The sequence below is a fragment of the Jaculus jaculus genome, chromosome 1, assembly GCF_020740685.1.
Source record: "Jaculus jaculus isolate mJacJac1 chromosome 1, mJacJac1.mat.Y.cur, whole genome shotgun sequence".
Lineage (NCBI taxonomy): Eukaryota > Metazoa > Chordata > Mammalia > Rodentia > Dipodidae > Jaculus > Jaculus jaculus.
The window spans coordinates 241,346,941-241,372,020 of NC_059102.1; the positions used below are offsets into that span (position 1 = coordinate 241,346,941).

Sequence of the window (25,080 nt, forward strand, 5' to 3'; positions counted from 1 at the left end):
GGTTCCACTACCTCTCAACTGCTCATGATCTCAGAGCTGCTCCTTTTTTGGCGAAGAAAGAGCAGGGGCACAGTGGATAAAGGAAAAGTACTGGGCGGTGCCTTGGGTGGGGAACTGCTTCCACAGTTCTGCAAGCAAGCAGCACCAGGATAGAGTGCAGAGTACAGCCCTAACTGTGGGTGTGTCCACCTAGTTTGCAGTAGGAAGTATCCCAGAGCTGCTAGAAATAAGTTATCTCTGACACAACTACCAGCAGTTAGGGTTTCTGCTATAATCCAGTAAGTTTGTTTCTCTAAGGTTTAGAATCTCAAACTAAATCTTTTATTTCAAAAACAAAACAATTTTCCAGGCAGAGAGAAGGTGGGCAGAACATGGATGCTTCCTCATTACCAGTCCCTTCTTATACCCATGTGGGGGGGGGGAGGAGGAGGAACAGGAACAAGGAAAAGGTCCACCTCCAAGGCTGGTGTTAGCTGACAACCCTGCAGATGTGGCTTCTAATCTTTACTTAGTCATACAACATCAAGGATGGCTGAGTTCCAGGAAGCACTCCATGTCATCCTCTGGTCAGCCCTTTTCTGTGCATGCTCCACACACTACACGGGAGAACCAAGCACTGTGCGTCTACAATACGATGTTTCAATAACACTTTTCCAATAACTGACCCTGCTTCCCTGTGCTGCTAGGACAGGAAAAAGCACAAGAAAGCAATGAGCTCCAGTGACGGCTGCTATAAGCTATCTGGTGCCTATACCAGCACAGTCAGTGACATTTCTCTGGACCTAGTGCCCACCCTACCCCCACATCAGTGGGACAGGTTCACTCATCTGCACTGGAGTGGAACGAGAAATCACACACGATTCAGGCCACAAGTGGAATGTGGCCCACTTTCTGGTTAGGTTAAAAATGTCACGGTGTGCACAGGATGCAGGAGAAGGAGTTTTTTGAGGGAGGTGATTCCTGGAGGCAGAACAGATGGTCCAGCCCTCTAGGGAGGTGATCCTTGTGGTAAGATCAGAAGCTAGGGCGCCTCAAGGAAGGTGTTGGTTCGGAAGATGGAGGAGACAATCTTCCCAGTAGCATTGATGGTACCTTCACTGTCTGAGCTGGACTCGGAGTCACTGCTTCCGGAGTAGGCGCCCAAGCCTGGGAGGATACCGATGCAGACAGCAGCAGAGGGGCAGTGGATGGAGGGACCACCAAGGGACGAGCTTCCAAGAGAAACGCAGGATGGGGCTTCTGCAAAAAGGAAGGGTGGACTGTTAGTCATCACCCTTTCCAAGGCTGAAAAGTTCTTTCCCAGGCACCGAGTACCATGCCACAGTTTCACCCACAGAAGCCCTGGTGCCACTAAACCCAATGATGATACCAGAAGGCAAGGAAAGTGTCAGAACTTTGCAATGTCAAGAGGTAGAGCTGTGACTTGAAGCAAGGTCTAATCCCAGAAGTCTGCCAAACTCCCTTATTTCCCACCAGCTGAGATGCAGAACAAATAGCTTTACAGTGTCACCTATTGTGGTTCAATCTTAGAACAGAAAGTAGGACTTGGGTCTGATGTCTCCTGGACGCACTCTCAATGGTAAGGCAAGATTAAGAGACGCAGTGGAGATAGTCACAATTCTACCTGATTCTCAGTGTATTATGCTACACTTGGAGACCAACAGCTAGCCCAGACAGTTTGTGAAGACCAAACACTAGCTGCAGAATGTTCTTTATTAAGAAGGGCTGTTTTTGGTGATGGGGAGATGAGCAACTTAGAAACCAACTTAACAACACCTTTACTTTCCAATTGTGTTCTTTTTAAGACCATGCACAATGTTACCATGTAGCTGTTTTGTTTCTTTCTTTCCTTCCCAGTAAAGGCAGTAATTCTACCTCTCCAATGGCAGAAAGCCTCAATGTAGAAAATACAGGACTTGAAGGTTAAAGGAAGATGGAACTCTACCTCCTTTTGAATGTTTCTTTTAAGCCTTCTGAAATCACTTTAACAATCTGACATGTGGGTGCTCTCCCAACTTACAGACAAGTGACAAGAGGACAGACAAGTGAGCTGTTAAGTTTATAGGCTATAAGTGTACAAAAACATTAACCTAAACCTGAGTAAATAGGGATTTACTAAATGTGAGACCAAACTTCACTGGACACAAAATTCTGGACTTTAGCATGTGTACTCATCTTTACAGTAGATTCCAGTAAGGGACTGTTGGAAATAAGCAATGTTAACACAGGACCATGTTAAAAGGAGAACAAGGTCAAACAATGACTGCAGAGACAGCAGTAACAAGACTACATGAAGGCAAAGGCAACTGTCTGCAAGGAACAGCACAAAGCTAACGTCTTTAAGGTATAAAGAGTTTTCTCTTTTAATATGCTAAAAAAAAAAAAAAAGCAATCAGTTACTGAAAAGTACACAAAAGACTAGGACATGGTGGTGCACATCTGTAATCTCACAGGTGAGAGGCTGAAACAGGAGGATTACAGTGAGTTCAAAGCCAGCCAGGGCTATAGAATGAGACTTTTCCTCAAAAAAGTGGGGAAGGGTTGGTATAATGGCTGCCCAGCACGCATACAGCCTTGGGGGGGATCCCTAGCACCACACTGACACCAGACATGAGGCACACATCCACAATCCCAGCACTTGGGCGATGGAGGCAGGAGGATCAGAAATTCAAGATTCTCCTTAGCTACACAGTGAGTTTGAGGCTAGTCTGGGCTACATAAGACCCTGCTTTTTTTTCAAAGGGGGGGCTAGAGAGATGGGCTTAGCCATTAAGACATTTACCTGCAAAGCAAAAGGACCCAGTTCAACTTCCCAGGACCCATATAAGTCAGATGCACAAGGGGGTACATGGGTCTAGACTTTGTTTGTAGTAGCTGGAGGTCCTGAGCACCCATTCTCTATCTGCCCTCTCTCTCTCTCAAATAAAAAAGCTAGGTGATGGCCAATGGGTAAATCACTTGCTCTGCAAGCATGAGGACTGTAGTTTGAATCCCCAGCACCCACCTACAATCCCAGTACTTTGGAAGTAGAGACAGGAAATCCCCAGAGCAAGTTGGCTAAGGAGACTAGCCAAATCAACATACCTTGGGTTCAAGTGAGAGAGAGACCTTGCCTCAGTAAATAATGTGGAGAGCAACTGAAGCAGACATCCAATGCCTCCACAAAAACATGCACATGCACTTCCACACATACAAATGTACATATACAACCAAGATGGTAATTAATATAAACTATCACAGAAATGGTTAATTTGGGGGTGGCTGGAGTGATGGTAGTAAAATCTAATGCTCTTAAAAGTTTGGGACATAAGAACAGCTATATATTTCATTACTTGAACATTTATTGTATTATTATGCACCACATAGAATGCTTTCAGTATTCTGGCAGAAAAATTCTGGCAGAAGGATTGAACTGAAGATGCTAAGAATAAAAGTGTGGAGGTCACAGTGCCTATGGAGGACAACAGCTGTCCTGTGGAAGAATGAATCCTGTTACAGAACTGTGACCGAGGAATCTGTGACATCAGAAGAGCTTAAGTGAAAAGACCAGAACCCCTAATTATCTAGGAGGATTCAAGAAAGAAAAGAGACTGCAACCCTGGCAAATTTCATTCCAAAAGCAGTTAACTGTCCAGAGAACAAAATGGTGCCCTCTGATCTCATCCAGTTGGGAAGCTTCTTGCCAACCTGCCTTTGCTGGACTACATTGTCACACCAAATTAACAGAAAATTACTAACAGAAAATGTTCTTGGAATGCTGGCACGTGACTTGGGAGTGCATGGGCCAACTTATGCATGTGATGGCTCTGCTCAGGCTAATGTTCAGTAGGGGAAACTGAATCTCTGTCAGGGCCATGGTTATCTTGTGGAGGATAAAGGGCAAATCCTACTCCTACAGAGGACAAGAAGGGATAATTTTCCTCCTACCAAAAGAAGGTATTTCTTGCCCAGGTTGTATAAGAATACAGAGGTAGGAAGAAGGCATTCAGAATGATAAAACTATCTGCTTGAGATAGTTCAAAGAAGCCACATAGTTTCCCTTTCCATTGATTCATTCCAGCATTTCCTATCAGCAAGTGAGTACCACATACAGGCAAATAGCTTACTGATTAATATGTATTTAAGAGTCTGTGTAGCACAGTCTTCCTACATATTTATGACGGGCTAGTGGCAGGCTACACCCCTCCTGCCCTTATATAAATGGTACAGGACTTGCACACAACCTATGCATATCTCTCCACATACTGGGAAACATGTCTAGATTACTTATAGTATACACCTAACATAATACAAGCAGTTGTTACACACTGCACTGCTTAGAGAGAAAATGACGAGAAGTCTGTATATTTTCAGTACAGATTTCAAATGTTTTCCTTCTAAAGTTTTCAATTTAATTAGTTGAATCCACAGATATACAACCTGTGGGTATAGAGGGCTAACTATACACACATTCTATTTAAACATCCATGTGTTAAAGTTTCCTATGTATTAAAAAGATGTTAAGGAGGGCTGGAGAAATAGCTTAGTGGTTAAAGTGTTTACCTGCAAAGCCAGAGGATCCTGGCTCAATTCTCCAGGACCCATGTAAGCCAGATGCACAAGGAGGCACATGCATCTGGAGTTCGTTTGCAGTGGCTAGAGGCCCTGGCATGCCCATTCACACACGCACACACTCTCTCTCTCAAATAAATAAATATTTTTTTTTTAAAAAAAGAAACTTAAAATAAAAGATGTCAAGGAACAGGAATTCCTATACTGTAGATCAAAGTGTAAATTAAAATAACTATTCTGGGCTGGAGAGATGGCTTAGCGGTTAAGCGCTTGCCTGTGAAGCCTAAGGACCCCGGTTCGAGGCTCGGTTCCCCAGGTCCCACGTTAGCCAGATGCACAAGGGGTTGCATGCGTCTGGAGTTCGTTTGCAGAGGCTGGAAGCCCTGGCGCACCCATTCTCTCTCTCTCCCTCTATCTGTCTTTCTCTCTGTGTCTGTCGCTTTCAAATAAATAAATAAATAAATAATTTTTAAAAAAACTTTTCTGATGGCACTTTGGTTCTATTTTTTAAAATTACAAATGTATATATCTTCTTTGAGCCAACAGTGCTAGTTGTAAGTGTTTAACCTGACTGATGCATTTAGGTGAGAAATTATACATGCACAGGGTTATTACTGAAGCAGCAGAATAAAGAAAAACTGCAAACGGATTCCTCAATACAAACTCGTATAGATACATTGTGGTATGGTGTTAGGTACTATCCAGCCTTCAAAAGAAATCCAGCTCATTATGTGCAGCTATGCAACACTCAATAAGTGCAAGAGAAAGCGTGTCAAGCAATACACATAAAAGTTAAAACAAGGGTTGGAGAGATGGCACAGTGGTTAAAGGTACTTTCTTAACAAAGCCTAGTGGCAATAGTTCAATTCTCCAGTACTCACATAAAGCCAGATACACAAAATGGCACATGTATCCGGAGGTCATCTGCAGTGGCAAGAGGCTCTGGTATGCCCATTCTTTCTTTCTCTCACAAACATTTTTTACCATTGATATTTTTTATAATCATGGAAAATGTTAATCAAAATTGAGAAAAAAATAAAAATAAAAAAGACAAAAGTAATTTTTATAAAAGAATAAGTTAAAAGAAACTAATAATATTTTGGAAGTATTAACTATGTCAAAAAAAAAAAATCAACTAGGGAGCTGGAGAGATGGCTTAGCAGTTGAGGTGCTTGTCTGTGAAGCCTAACTCCCCAGTACCCACATAAGCCAGATATACATGGCACACGTGTCTGGAGATTGCTTGCAGTGACTAGAGGCCTTGGCATACCCATTCTATCTCTCTCTCTCTTTCTCCTCTCTCCCTCTTTCTCTCTCAAATGAAAATAAAAATAAATAAATAAAAATCAACTAAAATTAACCAAGCTTCTAGATGTAATTACCATTTTACAGAAAATGCATGGTTCGGGCTGGAGAGATGACTTGTACATGGATATTCATAGCAGTATGATTCATATTAGCCAAAAAATGCTAAGTGCTCATCATTTAATAGACATATAAAATGTGCCATAGCATACAAGGCATTGCAAGAAAGCACCTTTAACTGCTGAGCCATCTCTCTAGCCCCAATAAAATTTTTTAAAAGATTTATTTTTACTAATTAATTAACTTATTAGGCACAGAGAGAGGGAGAGAGAGAGAATGGGCATGCCAAGGCCTCTAGCCACTGTAATTGAACTCCTGATGCATGTGCCACCATGTGCATCTGGTTTATGTGGGACCCGGAGAATCGAACCTGGATCCTTAGGCTTCACAGGCAAGTGCCTTAACCTCGCAGCCATCTCTCCAGCCCCCCAATAAATTTTTTTCAATAGAGTGCAGGAGTTCAATAGTAGCATGACTGCCTAGTATGCACAAGGGACCACAAAATAATAAAATTGCTTTACATAGGTGATAGGTCATATTATTATCCTAACTTTTGACCATTTCAAACTATCTATAATAAAGGGTTTTCAAAATATATCATTGCTTGCACATATGTAAATACCTCTAGATGGATATATAAGAAATGCATAATGCTATTTCTTTGTGGACAAGAAGTTCATGAAGAGGATGTGAATAGAAGAGACTTCACTGATGAGCAAGAGTGACAGCAATGGCTCACCACCCCTGGTGCTGTACAGAAAGCACTTGAGAAAAACAGAAATGTAAGCTCTGTTTTATACATGACCCCTTGAGTTTAGAGTCTCAATCACACAGGTTGAACTAAAAACAAGCTCTTGAATTGGTCATTTCTTAATCCAGGCCCAAGGAGGTTCCCCTTTTCTGACAACTTCATGCCACTTAACACAGAGCAGATTTCATAACATTAAAGTCACCCCCAAGGAAAGTGCACCATGGTGACTGTTGTAAGCTTCTAGCCTCAATCCAGCCCAACGATCAGCAGGAGCCAGGTATTCTACCTCCCACTGGTAGAAGGCCAGGTGAAATCAAGAAACTTGACATTTGGCCGAGACAAAGACAAACCCTCTTTGAGTAGAGGTCCTCTGACCAGGGCTTGGGAAGCACTTGTCGGAGAGAACACTTGTCATTTATACGCTCTGCTGTTTCTTACACATTACTTTTGCAGGGCAGCTGGCATATACTTGGGTATACATCCTGCCTGGCATATATAACAGTTTGGCAACACAGGTTCAGAAGGCTTGTCCTTTGCAGGTGTAATGCAGTCTAGTCCTTCCTGTGCATGAGCACAAGAAAGAAGGAGGGTGCACCCACCTTGAGTCTTGTCATCTGGGTCAGGGTCTGGCTTCAGTCTTTTCATACTATTGCCACTCTCTGAGCTGTAACAAAAAAACACAGTGGTTTAAGGTAGGCCCAATCTTGGAATCAACACTTGGGAACCACAGTCTCCAGAAACTTTTTCTATGGGTCTTGGGCACTCTGAAGGACCTAGAATGATCTGGAATGACAAGCTCTGATTTTGGTTCCTAATTTCCTTCCATATATAAATTTTGTTACTAAAGACAACTTAAAACTCTTAACAGCTGGGTGTGGCGGCACACACCTTTAATCCCAGCACTTGGGAGGGAGACAGAGAAGTGAGGATTGCCAAGAGTTCATGGCCACACTAAGACTACATAGTGAATTCCAGGTCAGCCTGGGCTAGAGTAGTGAGAGCCTACCTCAGAAAACCAAAACAAAAACAAAAAACAACCAACAACAACAAAACAAAATCACAATAAAATCCTGGACATATAAGGAAGAAACACAGTGAATGTATCAAAAAACTTTTTAAAAAAATCTTTATTTGAGAGTCAGATAGACAGAATGGGTGTATCAGGGCTCTAGCCATTGCAAATGAACTCCAGATGCGTGCACCACCTTGTACATCTGTTTACATGGGTACTTGGAAATCAAACTTGAGTCCTTATGGCTTCGCAGGCAAGCACCTTAACTGCTAAGCCATCTCTCCAGCCCTCTATCACAAGATTTTAAGCTCCACTATTGCTTATCTTTTGGGTTTGTGTGTGTACAGTGCTGGGAATGGAATCCAGAGCCTGCTGCTAGACAAGTGCCCTACCAGTGACCTACAGCCCCATCCCAAGTCTAATTTTGCAGAGAGATACAGGCAAGATAGTTATTTAGAGTTTTGTTAAGTATGTCTGGAAAATTTTAAGGCTAACTAATAAAAGATCAGAAACAAGAGGCTGGAGAGATGGCTTAGCAGTCAAGGCACTTGTGTGCAAAGCCAAAGGGCCTCAGTTCAATTCCCCAGGACCCACGAAAGCCAGCTGCACAAGGTGGCACATATATCTGGAGTTCATTTGCAGTGGCTGGAAGCCCTGGCATGCCCGTTCTCTTTCTGTCTCTCTCTCACTCTGCTTCTTTCCCTCTCTCAAGTAAAAAAAAAAAAAAAATTAAAGAATAGAAACAGAATATATAAAAATCCAAATCCAAACTACTAGAAAGAAAACAAATTAAGATTATAAAATCTCTTCCTGATTTTTTTTCCCCAAAAGCAAAAATATAAGGAGAAAATGTTTTGTTAGTTTTTGGTTGGTTTTTTTTTTTTTTTCCTTTCAAGGTAGGGCCTCACTCTGTAGTCCCAGGCTGGCCTGGAACTCACAATGATCCTCCTACCACTGCCTCCTGAGTGCTGGGATTAAAGCTATCTGCCACCACCCACAGAAGGAAATTTTTTTTTAAAAAAGTAAAAAGTCTGGGAATGTAACTCAGTAGAGTGCTTGCTTTGCATGTAAAGCTCTGGGTTCAATCCCTAGTACTGCACAAACAGTGCATTACTATAATGATAACACTTGGGAAGTGAAACCAAGAGAATCAGAAGTTCAAGGTCATCCTCAGCTATATAGGAAGTTTGAGGCTAGCCTGAGACCTGAACTCCAAAAAGGGGGAAAAACATTAAAATGGACATTGTGGCACATGCCTTTAATCCCAGTACTCGGGAGGCAGAGGTAGGAGAATCACCCTGGGTTCAAGGCCACCCAGAGACTACATAATGAATTCCAGGTCAGCCTGGGCTAGAGTGAGACCCTACCTCAAAAAACAAGCAAACCAAAAAATGGTAATAATTTTCTTTTAAAATCTCAATAAATGTAAACAGACCACATCAACTAATAAAAGAGAGATTAAGAGAATAAATTTAAAAGCAATCACTTATGAGACACTTCTAAAAATTTAATAAAGGAAAACAAAATCAAACAACTTAATACTCAAAAAGATTTAAAGTAAAAGAACGGAAAAGGAGGCAATGAGGAAAATACCAACCTAAAGAAGACGAGGGTGCCCACACAAATATTAAGAAAAAGACTTTAAGACCCAAAGCAGTTGTTAATGAACTAGATTCGACTCACTCTGAATAAATAACAATTATGAACATTTATGCATCTAATAAAGGAACTTAAAATATGCAATCAGAGCTAGAGAGATAACTCAGTGGTTAAGGCATTGGCCCATAAAACCTAACAACCCAAGTTCAGTTCCCCTGTAACCATGCCAGATACACAGATGATTTTCAAATTCGTCTGCAGCAGCTAGAGGACCTGATAAGCCCATTCTCTCTCCCCCACTGGGTGTGGTGGCACACACCTTTATTCCCAGCACTCAGGAGGCAGAGCTGGAGGCTACCTTAAAACTACATAGTAAATTCCAGGTCAGGGGCTGGAGAGATGGCTTAGTGGTTAAGGTGCTTGCCTGGGGGCCTAAGGAGCCATGTTCAACTCTTTAGATCCAAGGTAAGCCAGATGCACAAAGATGAGGCAAGTACATGGTCACACATGCCCACTAGGTGGCATAAGCATTTGGAGTTTGACTGCAGTGCCTGATGCCCTGGCATGCCAATTCTCTCTCTCTCTCCCTCTCTCTCTCAAAATAGAAAATAAATTTTAAGCCAGGAGCAGTGACGCATGCCTTTAATCCCAGCACTTGGGAGGCAGAAGTAGGAGGATTGCCATGAGTTCAAGGCCACCCTGAGACTCTATAGTGAATTCCAGGTCAGCCTGGGCTAGAGTGAGACCCTACCTCAAAAAACCAAAAAAAAAAGAAAATACATTTTTAAAAAATTCCAGGTCAGCCTGGGCTAAAGCAAAAGCCCACCTTGAAAAACCAAAGCAAACAAAAAACCACAATTGGGCTGGGGAAGTGGCTTAGCAGTTAAGGTGCTTGTCTGCAAAGCCTAAGGAACCTTGTTTGATTCCCCAGGACCCATGTAAGCCAGATGCACAAGGAGTTCATTTGCAGTGGCTGGAGGCCTTGGGATGCCCATTCTCTCTTTCTCTCTGCTTCTTCCTCGGTCTCTCTGTCAAATAAATAAATAAAACATTTTTATTTTATTTTTTTGGTTTTTCGAGGTAGGGTCTCACTCTGGTCCAGGCTAACCTGGAATTAACTCTGTCATCTCAGGGTAGCCTCGAACTCATGGCAATCCTCCTACTTCAGCCTCTGCTGGGATTAAAGGCATGTGCCACCATGCCCAGCTAAATAAAACATTTTTAAAAACCCACAATCAACAGAAGTATGAAAAGAAATCATTATTATTAGTAAAACTTTTCAATCCTTCTCTCAAGCACTAATAGAGCAAACAAAGAAAATTCAAACAACACGAAGAACGCTTGAATTTTACATCTACATAAAACCCAGAACCAACATTACAAAACAGATTCTCCTCAAACTTACTTGAAACACTGACATTCTCTCCAAAAACAGGTGACATTCTAAAGCTTTCTCAAATGAAATCAGGATACGCAGAGCATAATGTGATTAAAGCTAGGAGTAATAACAAAAGATGAGGGCCATATTCCACAGCCTCTAAAACAGTTCAGATTATACAGGGTTAAAATGTATAAGAGGAGAGGAAAGGGAGAAAAAAGGTTTATTTTAGAACCAAATGAAAGACGGGCAAATAATCTCAATATTGAAAAATTTTTAACTATTTTTATATTATTCCTGAACCAAAGCCACAATAGAAATTTTAAAATATTTAGAAGACAAAGCCTGTATTCAGTAAAAGCTGGGGAAAAGGATATAGCTTCGAATGCTTTCAACTGAAAAGACTGAAAACAAATGAGCTAAGTATAGGTGTTTCTAACAATAAATAAAAGAATAAACTTGAAGAAAGCAAAAGATTTCTTGAAAGAAGGTAAGAAGTAGGTTCTTATTTTGGGTACTTGATATATATACACACTAGGGGCTTCCGGATCTCCACTAGGTAACTGCATCAGCCATACCGATTTGACAATGAAGGAAACCACGCTTCAACCTTAACCAGTATTAGTATGAGGCCTGAGAGCCCACTGTTTAGTAACAAACTTTCAGGTGATTCTAATAAACCCAGCACAGGGAAGATTAGGAACCCCTGCCCCTAGAGATGTTGCTATGCAAAGCAACATTAAACCCTGTTCTTTGAAAACTCAAGAGGGATTCTATGCAGATCATCAAATAAGCTAAGGAACCTTTCCTAAACATGACCTAGAGAATACCGAATTGGCACCAGCAAGACCACTGAGGTCATTCACCTCAGCAGCCTTTCTGTGGCACAGTGCAGTAAAACTGACCCAAGTCTGCATCTTGAGAGCCACTGGACATTACATGGATTCCTACATGGAGGATTAAAAGGAATAACTCAGGGCTTGTTAATACCCTTCTCAGACCGGATCCTCCTCCAGCTGCTGTGTGCGCTAATGACATTTTCACATGGAGGCAGTGTTCCTAGGAACATCTGCAGCAGATGAATGGTGTGCCAAACCACAAAACTACATCAATACACTCCCTTCAAAACATGTAGCTGGTTGCCAATATACCGTATTGATTGTCCTAATAGACTACACTTAAGATCATTTTGCCCACGGTCAGGCTGGTCTTGCTGATTCAATCACTCTGGTGCCATTTCAGGAGTTGAAAAGGGAAGAACAAACATGACAAAAACTTATCAAAATCTCTGGGTAGTGCTGTCCCCACTCCCCCTAAATCAATTAAACACAAGCCACAGCCAGGTCTGTAACCCTGTCACAGCTGCCACATTCTTAGTCTCTCAATGCCTTTGCAGCAGCTGTTCCTTCTCCCTGGGAGGTTTCCTCCCTTGCCTGCCTATCAAAGCCCCATTAGCATCTTTCTTTTCTCTCTCCTTCCTTCCTTCCTTCCTTCCCTTCCTTCCTTCCCTTCTTTCTTTATTTTGTGATTTTTTGAGGTAGGGTCTCAGTGTAGCCTAAGCTGACCTGGAATTCACTATGTAGTTTCAGGGTGGCCTTGAAGTCAAGGTTATCCTCTTACCTCTGCCTCCTGAGTGTTGGGATTAAAGATTAAAGGCATGTGCCACCATGCCCGGCTCCACTGACATTTTTCTTTTTCTTTCTAAATTTTTATTTATTTATTTATTTATCTGATAGAGAAAAAGGGAAAGACAGTGAGAAATGGGTGCACCAAGGCCTCTAGCCACTGCAAACAACCTCCAGATAGGTGTGACCCCTTGTGCATCTGGCTAAAGCGGGTCCTAGGGAATCGAACCTGGGTCCTTCGGCTTTTCAGGCAAATGCCTTAACTGCTAAGCCATCCCTCCAGCTGGTCCACTGACATTTTTCTAATGCCACTTTTATTCTGTTGGCAGGAGCAAACTCAGCCAACAGACAGGCAGAGCTGTGCTCCTTCCCTTGCTTTCACTACCATGTTCTTTCTCTCTCTTTTAGTAGCATTTGCTACCTCATTTGCTTAGAGACACAAATGGTCAAATATTTTAAACTCCTGTTCTATTACTCTATTACCATGTAACCTTGGACAAAAGTTCTCAATGTCAGGGCTGGAGAGATGGCCAGAAGTTCAAAGCACTTGCTTGCAAAGCCTGGTGGCCCAGGTTCCATTCCCCAGTACCCACGTAAAGCCAAATTCACAATGGTGCATGCATCTGGTGTTTGTTTGCAGTGGCAGGAGTCCCTGATGCATGTATACCCACTCTCTCTCTGACTCTCTCTCAAATAAATTAATAAAACACTTAAAACAAAAAAAGTTTTCTATGTATCCATACAAAGTTTCAACTTCACACACACAAAAAAACTTCTTACTCTTTCAAATTCTCAGTCTTTCTATCTGTAAAAAAGGGACCACAATAATGGGTACTTTGTAGAACTGGTAAAATGTATGTATACATGAGCTCATCAGGGGAAGCATTTAATGCAATGCCTGGCACCTAGTAGGTGCTTAATGTTAGTCAAATGAATGATCAGAGCCAAGAATCAAAGGACAGAAGACATCAAATCTAGCACAGGAAGAGAGGCGTGCACATAACAAAGACATGCCAAATAACATTCTGCCCTAGGTCCCATGACAAGTGGCATTTCAGAGGCTCAGAGGACATAGCCAGAGGGAGATTTACACTGTGTAAGCACTGGCTGACCTCTTATGCTTCACGGCTCCTGCCAACAGCTTTGCCTGGGAGAACTTGTTCTTGGTTTCTATGGGTTTTACAGCCAGTTTCTTCTCCACCTCCTTCTTGTTTTCTGCAGAAATTCCAACCTTGTTGAGATTACTGTGAGTTACAGGTTAAGGATCAAACTTTGCAAAAGGAAGACCTACCACAGGCCATGGTAAATCCAAAGGACAACTATAAGCCAAGGACCCCTTGTTGTGCCATGTAATGTTTGACCTCTTATAAAAATAAATTTTCAATACATGTGTAGAGAGTATGTGTAGATGGTGTGTGATGCATGTGCTACATACACATATGTGTGGAAATCAGAGGAGAATGTAGAGTGTCCTGTTGTTCATGTGTGTTTCCTTGAGACAATCTCTCAACTGGGAGCTTCCATTTTCAGTCAGAGAACACCAGGGATTCTCCAGTATGAACCTCCACACTGGGATTACAAACATGCATGGCTATGACCCAGTTTTTACACTGGTTTGGGGAACTGAACTTAGGGTGAATCAAGCCATCTTAGACATCTCCCCAGCCCCCAAATAAAAATTCTTGAGAGCCCCTTCCCTCTAATTCAGTTAGACAAATCCAGCTGATTTGACCCTCAAAACAATATAGGGAACTTTTTCTTGATTCACAACAAAAATCTAAGCACAGCCTGGGATGGTGGCATATGCCTTTAATCCCAGCACTCGGGAGGCAGAGGGAGGAGGATCGCTGTGAGTTTGAGGCCAGCCTGAGATTACATAGTGAATTCCACATCAGCCTGGGCCAGAGTGAGACCCTACCTTGAAAAACCAAAAAATAAAATAAAAAATAATCTAAGCACAGTCAGAAAACCCACTATTACCAAAGACATGACCAGTATACTTGAGGGGAAAACAATATATTAGGGAATATAAAGGAAATGGGGGAGGATATAACTTTACTGAAAATATATGCTTGCCCTCTCGAGAGTAAAATCAGGTTTTGCAGAATGTCTCATGACTATCAGTGACACTCAATCACAGACATGAAGACAAACCTCTGTCCTGCTGAGATGAGCAGTGCCAGCACTACCCCTGCGCTTCTTTAGATGACTTTAACGAACTCTGTGCAAACATAACCAAAGGACCCAAAGGCCATTTTCAAAAGCAAAGGAAGGCTTAGACTTTTGGAGGTGCATACCAGAAATCCCAGCAGTTAGGCTGAGGCAGATTGAAATTCTAAGTCATTAGTTGGAAAGAAGGGGTCCAGAGGAAGGGGTATGGGTGAAGAGGGACAAAAGTAAGTAATGGGAGGGGATTATGATCAAAATATATTATGTTCGTGTATGAAGATTATCAATTACAAAATTCCAGGTCAGTCTGGATTACACAGTAAGATCTTGTCTAAAATGAAACCAAGAAACAAATCAACAAAACTGGGCTGGTAGTGCAGGCCTGTATCAACTAGGCTGAGGCAGGATGATTGCAGATTTAAGGGCTGCAGAGTTCAAGGTCAGCATGCATAACTGAGACCTTGTCTCAAAAAAAACAAAAAGTAGGAAAAGGACTATGGCTATAACTTAGTTGTAAAGTGTTTAACTAACATACATGAGACCTTAGGTTCAATCTCTAGTCCTACAATAGGGGAGAGGATCCTAAAAAAGCATGAGCAGAGCACTCATGACCTCACTGTCATCACTGGCTCACATGTCTGCCACTTTTGCTGTTCTTCCCAGAAGTAGGTCCTTGTCATTTTATGCCTGACTCACAGCACATTAAATAGGTAAGAATCGAGATGGGCAAGTTCTGAAGACATCTAGTACCTTAATGGGACAACAGTGACATCTAGTGTCCAAGAAATCTAAAAAGCAACAATGTAAATCTAGGCAATGGACATGCAGTCTAATTATCTACATGTTTGCATAATAGAGAATACTGGGCACCAGAAACAAACAATTCACACTTTAATCACTAACTGCTATTGCTCCAACCATCAGTTACCTTCAATATGTGCAGTATCCAAATTCTGAGCTTCATTAACTTAATGTTTTTAAGACTATTATGGAAACATGTAGCATGTTAGAGCAAATGTTGATTTTGCTTTAGTGGACTTTTGATTTTCTAGAAATAACATCTCACTATTTAGCTCCAGCTGTCTTAAAACTCTACATGTAGGCCAGGATGTCCCAATCCGCCTGTTTCATCTCCCCTCTGCTGGTATCGTAGGTGTACGCCACCATGCAAGATTGTGAAATGTTCACTTTTACAGAGGAAAAATAAAAGCAACAGAGATTTCATTTCCATGGCTAAGAATGAAAAATGATTATTATGTTAATTTTTACCTGCAACACCATTACTAAGGGACAGAAGCTCACAAGAACCACCTAACATTAAATATTGAAAAACAAAACACAAAAATTAATACAACAAACACATACATGGATCTATAGTGCCAAAAGACAGATTTAAGAAAATTTAACATTTTAGTCTTCTAAAGTATAGGAAAGTTCTAACCTTTAGCAACCTTTCTTTTCTTTTCCTTTCTTTTTAATTCATATCTAAAGCATAAGGGCTTTACCTCCTTAAGCCACTTTCTTCCCAGAATGCTGCAACACATAAACACACCTCAAAAACTTCAAGGAGTTACATGAGGCACTTTTAACTGTGTTTTAAAATATACTAATATTGCTGAAAAGTACACGAACCCGATAGACATTAAGTAGAGTTCTACTGTTTACCTGACAGCACTAACAGCTCATTTGCATTCAGAAGCACTGTTATAAGATGCATCACATTGCAATGCACAAAGCCAAGGGCCAGCTTCTAATCTACAGTTCCAAAAAACAAAAGTCCAATCTTTCCACTCCACACCACTGGGTTCTTGGGTATGTGGGATTTTTATATTATACACCTGTGGGTAGAAGGTCTGCTTTTCTTTAGTTGTTAAGACATCTTGTCAGAACTTACCCAGTTTCAAATTAAAGCCAAAACTCCTAGAGTCTTCAATGGTATACTCCAGTTTCTATGCTTTCTGTCCTTAGTGTTAAAAACTGAAGGGCTGTAACTGGGTGTGCTGAGGTACGCCTTTAATTCTAACACTTGGGAGGCAGAGTTAGGAGTATCACTGTGAGTTCAAGGCCACCCTGAGACTACATAGTGAATTCCAGGTCAGCCTGGGCTACAGCGAGACCCTACCTTAATTTTTTAAAAAAAGGGGGCTGGAGAGATGGCTTAGTGGTTAAGTGCTTGCCTGTCAAGCCTAAGGACCCTGGTCTGAGGCTCGATTCCCCAGACCCACGTTAGCCAAATACACAAGGGGCACACACATCTGGAGTTCGTTTGCAGTGGCTAGAGGCCCTGGCATGCCCATTCTCTTATCTATCTATCTGCCTCTTTCTGTCTGTTGCTCTCAAATAAATAAATAAAAATTAATTTTTTTTTAAAAAATGAAGGGCATATTAGGATCCTAGCTACAAATGATTGGACTTCTATGTGAGTAGGAATAAAACCCAGTAGCAGAGGCCAGTAATATAGAAAGGGGATATAAAGGGAATAGAAAGGGAGGGAGGAGGAACTTAATAGGATGGCGCTGTACATATGTAAGTAGAACAGTTTAATGGGAGTGAAAAGGCCTAAGTGAGATCAGGCAAAGAGACTGAGTAAAGGAAAGGTGGAGGAAGGGCTAATCAAAATCTAAGAGGATATAAATAAGTCATATGGAAACCTACTGTTTTGGACAATGGAACACCCAGAAGCCATAGACTTACTAGAAAATATTCAGTGCTTGGGATGGGATACATTCTAGTGAGTTCTTGGCCAGGGAGGTAACTGATTACCCCAAAACATTACAGGCCATTGCTGAGGCTCTTGGTTTCCCACCAAGAATAAATGGACTGCTGAAAACCCCACATACTTGGGCTGCAAGGTCAGTAAGAAATCCTGTTGGAGCTGAGCTGAAAACCTCCTCTGTATAGACCAGTTGACAAAAAACTATGCTGCATGCAGTTGAATGGGAGAGACAGAAATCAGTGGAGATACTCAACAGTGGACACTTCAAGCCTTAAATTTGTCCAGCCAGGCCAAATGAGCCAATGGATCTAATAGTAGCATGTCTGTTATGGGGAAAACTAACCACTCTCTAACTGGACTGGAGGCCCATTGCATGAGAGGGAATACATCCCTCAGACTGAAATCCTACAGCAGGGGTACAGTCATGAGCTCTAGGGGTATAACGTTTCCTACTGCCTGGCTAAATGTACATACTATATTCACCAAACTTCCCAGTAAGCACTTCTCTTAATGTTCATACCCATGTATTAATATTACTCTCACTTTTGGTTAGAGGATCTTCTCTTTTTAGAAGGCAGTGACCTTGGGATGACTCAGAAGGCACCATGGTGTGAGAAGAAGTGACAGGAATGCTCAGCACCGAAATACCTCTATCATACTTTCCAAGGTTCAGGGTCCATTGCAGAAGAGGTGGCAGAAAGAATGTACAAGCCAAAGGAAGGGTAGGACTCCTTACAACGTGCTCCTCCAGACACAAGATGAGCTGGATATCCATAACCTCACAGTGCCTGACACCACCTACATAAGACCATCATAATAGGAGGAAAAGATGATGACATCAAAATAGAAGAGAGACTGACTGAGAGGGGGAAGGAGTATGATGATGGGTAGAGTTGCAAAGGGGAAAGTGAAGGGAGGGAAGGAATTACCATGGGTTACTGTTTAGAATTATGGAAGTTGTCAATAAAAAATAAATAAATAAAAAACACTGAAGGGCATTTGACACTAATAGCATTGCTCTCTAGATGCTCCTCTGGGAGACACTAACTTCTTGTAGTCAGCAAATTAAAACAAGATGCTGACAATCTAAAGCAAGATATAACTGGAGAGAGAAATGTAACCTATTTGCTTACATGAAAAAGCACGAATGACATGATCCATGAATCTGCCTACCTCTACAATTACCAATTTCATATTGTTGTTGTTATTATTATTCTGGGAACTATAGGCCTTAGGTGAAGTTCAGAAACCTTGATCTTAATTTTATATCTGAAACTGATGTGTATCTATTTATTTGCAAGCAGAGAGAGAGAGAGAGACACAGAGAAAATGGGCATGCCAAGGCCTCTAGCCAGTGCAAACAAACTCCAGATACATGTGCCATTTTGTGCATCTGACTTCACTGCTGAGCCATCTCTCCGGTCCCTAAAACATATTTATTGGCAAGGAGGGGGGAGGAGGAAGGGAGGAAGGAAGGAGGGAAAGATGAGGAGAGGGGAGGGGGAAGGAAGGAGGGAGGGAGAACAGACACACCAGGGCTTCTTGTCAACGCAAACAAACTCCAGACATCTATGTCACTTTGTGCATCTGGCTTTACATGGGTACTAGAGAATCATGAAATGATTCATCTACTAAATGAGAATTTACTACATGCCTCAGGCACTGGGAAAATCAGTAGTGACCAAGTCCTGTTTTATACAGAACTCACTTTATTCACATTCTAGCAGTAAAAAGATAAAACAAGCCAGTAAGCATAGGGTTAGGTTTATGCAACATTTTCAGATAGTGACAAAGTATATTTTTAAAATTGTTTCAGGTCAGGCATTGTGGCGCATGCCTTTAGTCTCAGCACTTGGAAGGCTGAGGTAGGAGGATCACTGTGAGTCTGAGGCCAGCCTAAGGCTACATACTGAATTCCAGGTCAGCCTGGGCTATAACTAGACTCTACCTTGAAAAACAAAAAATAAAAAAAAAAAAATTACAAAGTAAGGACTTAGTTCAAAGGTACAGCAAGTGCTTGGAATACACAAAGGTCCCAGATTCTATATTCAGCATCCCCAAAAGTTATTACAGATAGCAATAGGTAGCTGCAACTATAGAGGAGATGCTAAGGAGGGTCTCTGAGAAGGTGCTGAACTGAGCTAGCCATAAAATGTTAGCCCTGGGAAACCTGAAGGCAGAACATTCCCATGTGAGGAAACAGCAAGTTGGAGGCTTTGAAGTAGAATTTAAGTTTGACATCAGAAAAGAACAGAGTGGTTTGAACACACAAGAGGAAATTGGTGTAGCCTAAATCATGTAGTTTGTAGAGCCTGATGTTGGACTAAATGTAATAGGAAGCCACTAGTATTTCAACTGTAAAGTCACACAATGCTTCCATGTAAGTTAAAAAAGATCCCCCTGAGAACATACTGCTAAGGATGAGAGCAAAAAGAAAGCAATCAGTGGCTGTAAAAATCCTGAGGAAAGTCCACAACTACTACAGTGGCAACTGAGGCAGCAAGAGTTAGAAAGGCTTGGAATGCCATGTGTAAGTAATTTTGTACCTGGGACACAGGAGCACTGGTTATACAGACTGCGAAGACCAGTAGAGTCTCTGGTATAGGGTAATGTGATGGGGGCAAGGAGCAGATGCGGCATGAAACTAAGAATTTTCTATCTGCCAAATTACATCTGGGCTGGCTGTACAATTTCAGCACTCAGGAGGCTCAAGCAAGATCACAGGTCTGAGAACAACCTGGGCTGCATAGTGAGACTATCTCAAAAAAATTTTTTTTCTTTAAAGAAAAAGACATTCAAGTAGATGCTGTCAACAATGAAATGCTAAGCCAAAGTGAAATGATCTTTGTTGCATTCTGAGCACCACTACAGGGATGGATTTCATGACACCACTGAGGGAAAAGTCTAGCTAAGAACAAGAGTGTTGCTAAGTATGTCCTTTTAAACCTCTGTAGCCAATTTCTCCCCTGACAGAGGCTGACTGCAGTACCCATCTGTCTGAGAGTCTAATCCCACAAAGCAAGAATACCCTGCGATTGACTATGAGGATTTGTGCCCAGTTAATCCTAAAGGCTGCTGGCTTTTGATGGCAACAGACTTTCTACAAGCAACAGCGACTCCGCCAATCACAGTCAGAGCCACAGGGTGTCAGTGCAGAGAGACTGAAAGGGCTGCCATGTAGTTTCGATTTTGAGGACAGTGGCAAAGATGAGAGTTCTCTCAAGGTAAAAAGGATATTCTGTATTCCTTCAGTTCTTTCAGTTCTTCTTCTCTTCGTTGCTTCTCTATTAGTTCCTGTTGCCGAGAAACCTCATCAAGGAAGTTGGTCTCATCTTCATCTAAACCTCTTACCATGTTTTCTGAAGAAGTAATTAAACAAGAAACATTGAGAAGGCTAGAAGGAAAATATAGTCTTCTTTAACTTTTCCTTTTTTTAGCAAAAGATTCTTCAGGGGATTAGAAAAAGAACTGATAAAGACCATGGGTTTTTGATAAATTGCATGGCATAAAACCAAAACATTTCTCCCATTACTGCATATTAGCATAGAATTAAAATGGTAGCTCAAGCTCTAAGCAAAAATGTTCAATATGGTTTAGAAGGCAGAAATCTGTCTCTTCCACCCAGTGGGCACTGGAGTAGATAGTCAAGACAATTCTATTGCCAGATATAAAAGTGTTGCCTGGGGCCAAAGTACATCAGAAGTCCCAGTGGAGCCAACCATGCATTTTCTGAAGCTTACTGAATCTGAACTGCTCCTCATACTCCTGCTGCTTCCTGTCCTTCTGTTCCTGCAGCCGTTCATACAGAGACCGAGGGTCATAAACCTCTTCTGGACACTCTGAAAGGAAGATGGGGCAGGGGAGACACATACTTTTAAAAGCTTCATATTATTTTGAAACCACGAAGAGTGTAAAAAATAGCTAAGTCCCTACATGGTCTGAGGACGAAATACAAACATAAGACAGCCTACAGCTTCCCTTTGCACCTCAGACAGCAGTCAACAGCTTCCAAAGCCAACTGCCAATGTCAAACCATGTTGTTAAGTGGACGAACACCAGGTCCAACCCTCCATAGCAGCAGTAACAATGGCAGACTAAGGGAAGCCTGTGGAAGGAAGTGTGGCAGAGAGAGCCAGAACAAGAGCACCCCAGTTCTGCTGGGGAGGCTTGACCCAGGTTACCTACTTCACCCTCTCAGCTTTGATTCCTGAACTCCAAAGTGAGGACAGAGCTTGGCAGTATTGTCAGGGTTAGAGCATTACAGTAAATGCCCAACTATGCCCAATGTACCTTCTGGATCTTCGGGTTTTCGAACTTTCTCCCATTCTTCTTGCCTTCTTTTGCGTCGTTCATCTAGTTCTGCTTCGGACACAAATCTCTTTTTGATAACAAGGTTACCATCATCCCCTCCATCCATACTGGAACAGTCTATAGAAAAAAAGTACAAATATGAACTACAATTTAAGTTCCAAAGACAGGGACTTCCAGGTAAGATGGCGGCAAAGGAGCCATGCCAAACCAGCCTACAGAGGAAAATAAGCAAAAACACAGCAAAATACACTCTTCCTCCAAAAAGTGAAGGTGTGTAAGTGATTATCAACCACAGCAAAGAAACAAGAGAGACTAAAATTGTCCAGAAAGGAGGAAACTGGCCAGAGTCCCACTGAGGTTCCAGTGGCCCTGGGTCCTAGTGCCTGCCTACTTGGCCAGTCCAGAGCTGCAGGAGCAGAAACCAAGTGAGAGAATTTTCCACCTGAATCAGCCTCCTCAAAAAGTCAAGAAACCTGAAGGAGAAGATAGCAGGCACTGGCTGGGCCACTGCTGAAGGAAAACACAAATGGGACCAGCTGAGCAGCTCCGGTACAACTCCAGGCATCCTGCGCTCTCCAATTCCCCAACGTTCAGTGGCTCAGTGAACCACCAGAGAGCTCATTCAGGCGCCAGATGCAGGACATCCAGCACAACTAATCAGAACACCAGAACCACAGCACAACACAGAGCGATCAAGGTGGGCACTGAGTGTTGGTGAGATTGGAAGTAGTCCCAAAAGGTAATGGGGCTAACTGACAAAAAAGCAGGTATAGCCAGGTGTGGTGGCATACACCTTTAATCCCAACACTTGGGAGGCAGAGGTAGGATGATCGCTATGAGTTGGAGAACAGCCTCAGACTACATAGTAAATTCCAGGTCAGCCTGGGCTAAAGTGAGATCTTACCTCAAAAAAACCAAAACACACAAGGGGGGGGGGGGCAGGTACATAGGCATGCACTGGAAATGCTAATGTTTCTTTCCATGTCAGGGCAGGTTATGGGTTACATATTCTTGGTTGGTGTGGTGGTTTGATTCAGGTGTCCCCCATAAACTTAGGTGTTCTGAATGCTAGGTTCCCAGCTGATGGAGATTTGGGAATTAATGCCTCCTGGGGGGGGGGTGTTGTTGGGGGTGGGCTTATGGGTCTTATAGCCAGTTTCCCCATGCCAGTGTTTAGCACACTCTCCTGTTGCTATTGTCCACCTTATGTTGGCCAGGGGGTGATGTCCACCCTCTGCTCATGCCATAGTTTTCCCTGCCATCGTGGAGCTTCCCATCGAGCCTGTAAGCCAAAATAAACCTCTTTTTCCCAGAAGCTGCTCTTGGTTGGGTGATTTCTACCAGCAATGTAAACTGGACTGCAACAGTTGGCTTTACCATTCTCAAATAAACTGTATTTTGGGATTGACTATTGTTGCCTTTGATACTTCCTGATTTATAGGTCTTTCTCTTCTTTCATTATTGGGGATAGGGTCTGATTCAGACCCAGACTGATCTGGAACCCATTTCAGAAGAGAAATCTCAACCTCCCAGCTGACAGAATTAAGAGTGTAGAGCAACACACACCCTTAGGGACTTTGGCTTTATAAGGTTGTCTGTTAGTTTTAATCCCCACTACTGCATAAATACTCTGTGCTGGTTTTGATTGAATATGTATATTGCTCAGTTGAATTTTAGAATTTGCCAGTAAATTACCCCACCCAACCCACTACAATACTGGAACAGAAGGCAAATTCAACATTCAGGGTTACTCCTGCTGTTTTCACAGAGTACAAGAGCTATACGTGGCACCTTAAACACCTACCCTGAAGGTATATAAAGTTGGATTTATACGTCTAAGAACACTGCAGATCATTAGAAAACCCAGGCATCAAATTAATTCAGGATGCAAAAATCTCCACACTACAATACAAGAAACACAAAGAATCAAGACAATATAATACCACCTCAAATTAAAAATCCATCAGAAATGAACCCCCAGTGAGACTTTTAGATGAAATGCATAACAAAGATTTTTTTTAATGATTTTATCTATACTCAAAGAAATAAAAGGAATTAAAGAACAAAACAAACTCCTGAAGGAGAAGACAAGAAACCAACTTAATGAAATAAGGTCAATACAAGTCACGACTAAGGAAATACATACTGAAGAAGAACCAGGCAGAAATACTAGCAATGAAAAACACAGTAAGTTAAAGAAAAAACTCTGCAGAAAATCTCACCAGTAGAATGGATGAAGGAGAGAACAGAATACCTGAACTAGAACACTAGGTGGCAGATCTAATACAGTCCAACAAAGAGAAAGACAAGCTAATAGGAAGGTATGATTAGGAATTTCAAGATATTCGGGACACTATGAAAACATCAAACATTAAGAATTTAGGGTATAGTACAATAATTTCACTCCAAAGGCATAGTAGGTATTTTCAACAAAATCACAGAAGAAAATTTCCCCGAAATTGGGAAAGAAATGCCACTGCAGATACAGGAAGCTTTTAGAACACCAAACAGATAAAACCAGGAAAGAACCTCTCCTTGCCATGGTATAATTAAACTATCAAACACACCAAGTAAATAAAATATACTGCAAGCAGTTAGAGAGAAAAAACAAGAAACTTATAAAGGCAAGCCCATCAGGATAATCAGATTACTTAATTAATAGAAGCTTTAAAAGCCAGAAGGGCATGGAATGATGTATTCCAAGTTCTGAAAGATAACTATTAACCAAGATGACTTTATCCAGAGAAGCTATCCATCCAAATTGGTGGAGATAAAGGACATTCCATAACAAAAACAGGCTAAAGCAATATAACCACAAAACCAGCTCTACAAAAAATACTGGAAGGGATCCTTCATGCTGAACAGAAAGCAAAGCACAGACATGAGGAAAAAATAAACCATACTCAAATAAAGTTAATAAAAGAGAGTAAAGGGAAACAGGAAGCATTACAAAATAAGAAGGGCAAGAATAAATATATACCTTTCAGTAATAACTCTTTCAATTTTGTTGTTTTTATTTTTATTTATTTATTTGAGAGTGACTGACAGAGAGAAAGAGGCAGATAGAGAAAGAAAGAATGGGCACACCAGGGCCTCCAGCCATTGCAAACAAACTCCAGACGTGTACGACCCCTTGTACATCTGGCTAACGTGGGTCCTGGGGAACCGAGCCTTGAACCAAGGTCCTTAGGCTTCACAGACAAGCGCTTAACCGCTAAGCCATCTCTCCAGCCCTCAATAATAACCTTTAATATTAATGGCCTCAATGACCCAACTGAAAGACACAGAGCTTGCAGACTGGATTAAAAGGTAGGATCCTTCTGTTTGTTGGCTCCAAGAAACTCACCTCTCAATAAAAGACAGATACTATCTAGGGTGAAAGGATGGAAAACATTATTTCAAGCAAATGGACCTAGGAAATAAGCAGGTATTGCTATCCTAATATCTGAGAGAATAGACCTCAAACCAACATTAGAGGGAAAGATAAAGGTCACTTTATATTGATTAAAGGCACACTCCAACAGGACAGTACAATCCTAAACATATATGCACCTAACATGGGTGCTCCTAATTTCATAAAAAACAACAACAACAAAAAAAAAA

The 25,080-nt window shown here is 41.7% G+C and overlaps 1 protein-coding gene across 2 annotated transcripts in view; it reads right to left on the reverse strand.

Annotated features, from left to right (window-relative positions):
* Positions 1–298: 298 nt before the first annotated feature.
* The window catches only part of Psme3ip1 (proteasome activator subunit 3 interacting protein 1), a 46,479-nt gene continuing 21,697 nt past the window's right edge, over positions 299–25,080 (reverse strand). For both annotated transcript variants that reach the window (XM_045133378.1, XM_004670731.2), the window contains exons 2-7: positions 21,457–21,594; positions 20,907–21,005; positions 20,404–20,525; positions 13,394–13,527; positions 7,267–7,331; positions 299–1,239 (exon numbers count right to left, since the gene is read on the reverse strand). In XM_045133378.1, coding sequence (XP_044989313.1) covers positions 1,022–1,239; positions 7,267–7,331; positions 13,394–13,527; positions 20,404–20,525; positions 20,907–21,005; positions 21,457–21,583 — 765 coding nt within the window. In that variant the 5' untranslated portion in view covers positions 21,584–21,594 and the 3' untranslated portion in view covers positions 299–1,021. The remainder of the gene's footprint in view (positions 1,240–7,266; positions 7,332–13,393; positions 13,528–20,403; positions 20,526–20,906; positions 21,006–21,456; positions 21,595–25,080) is intronic.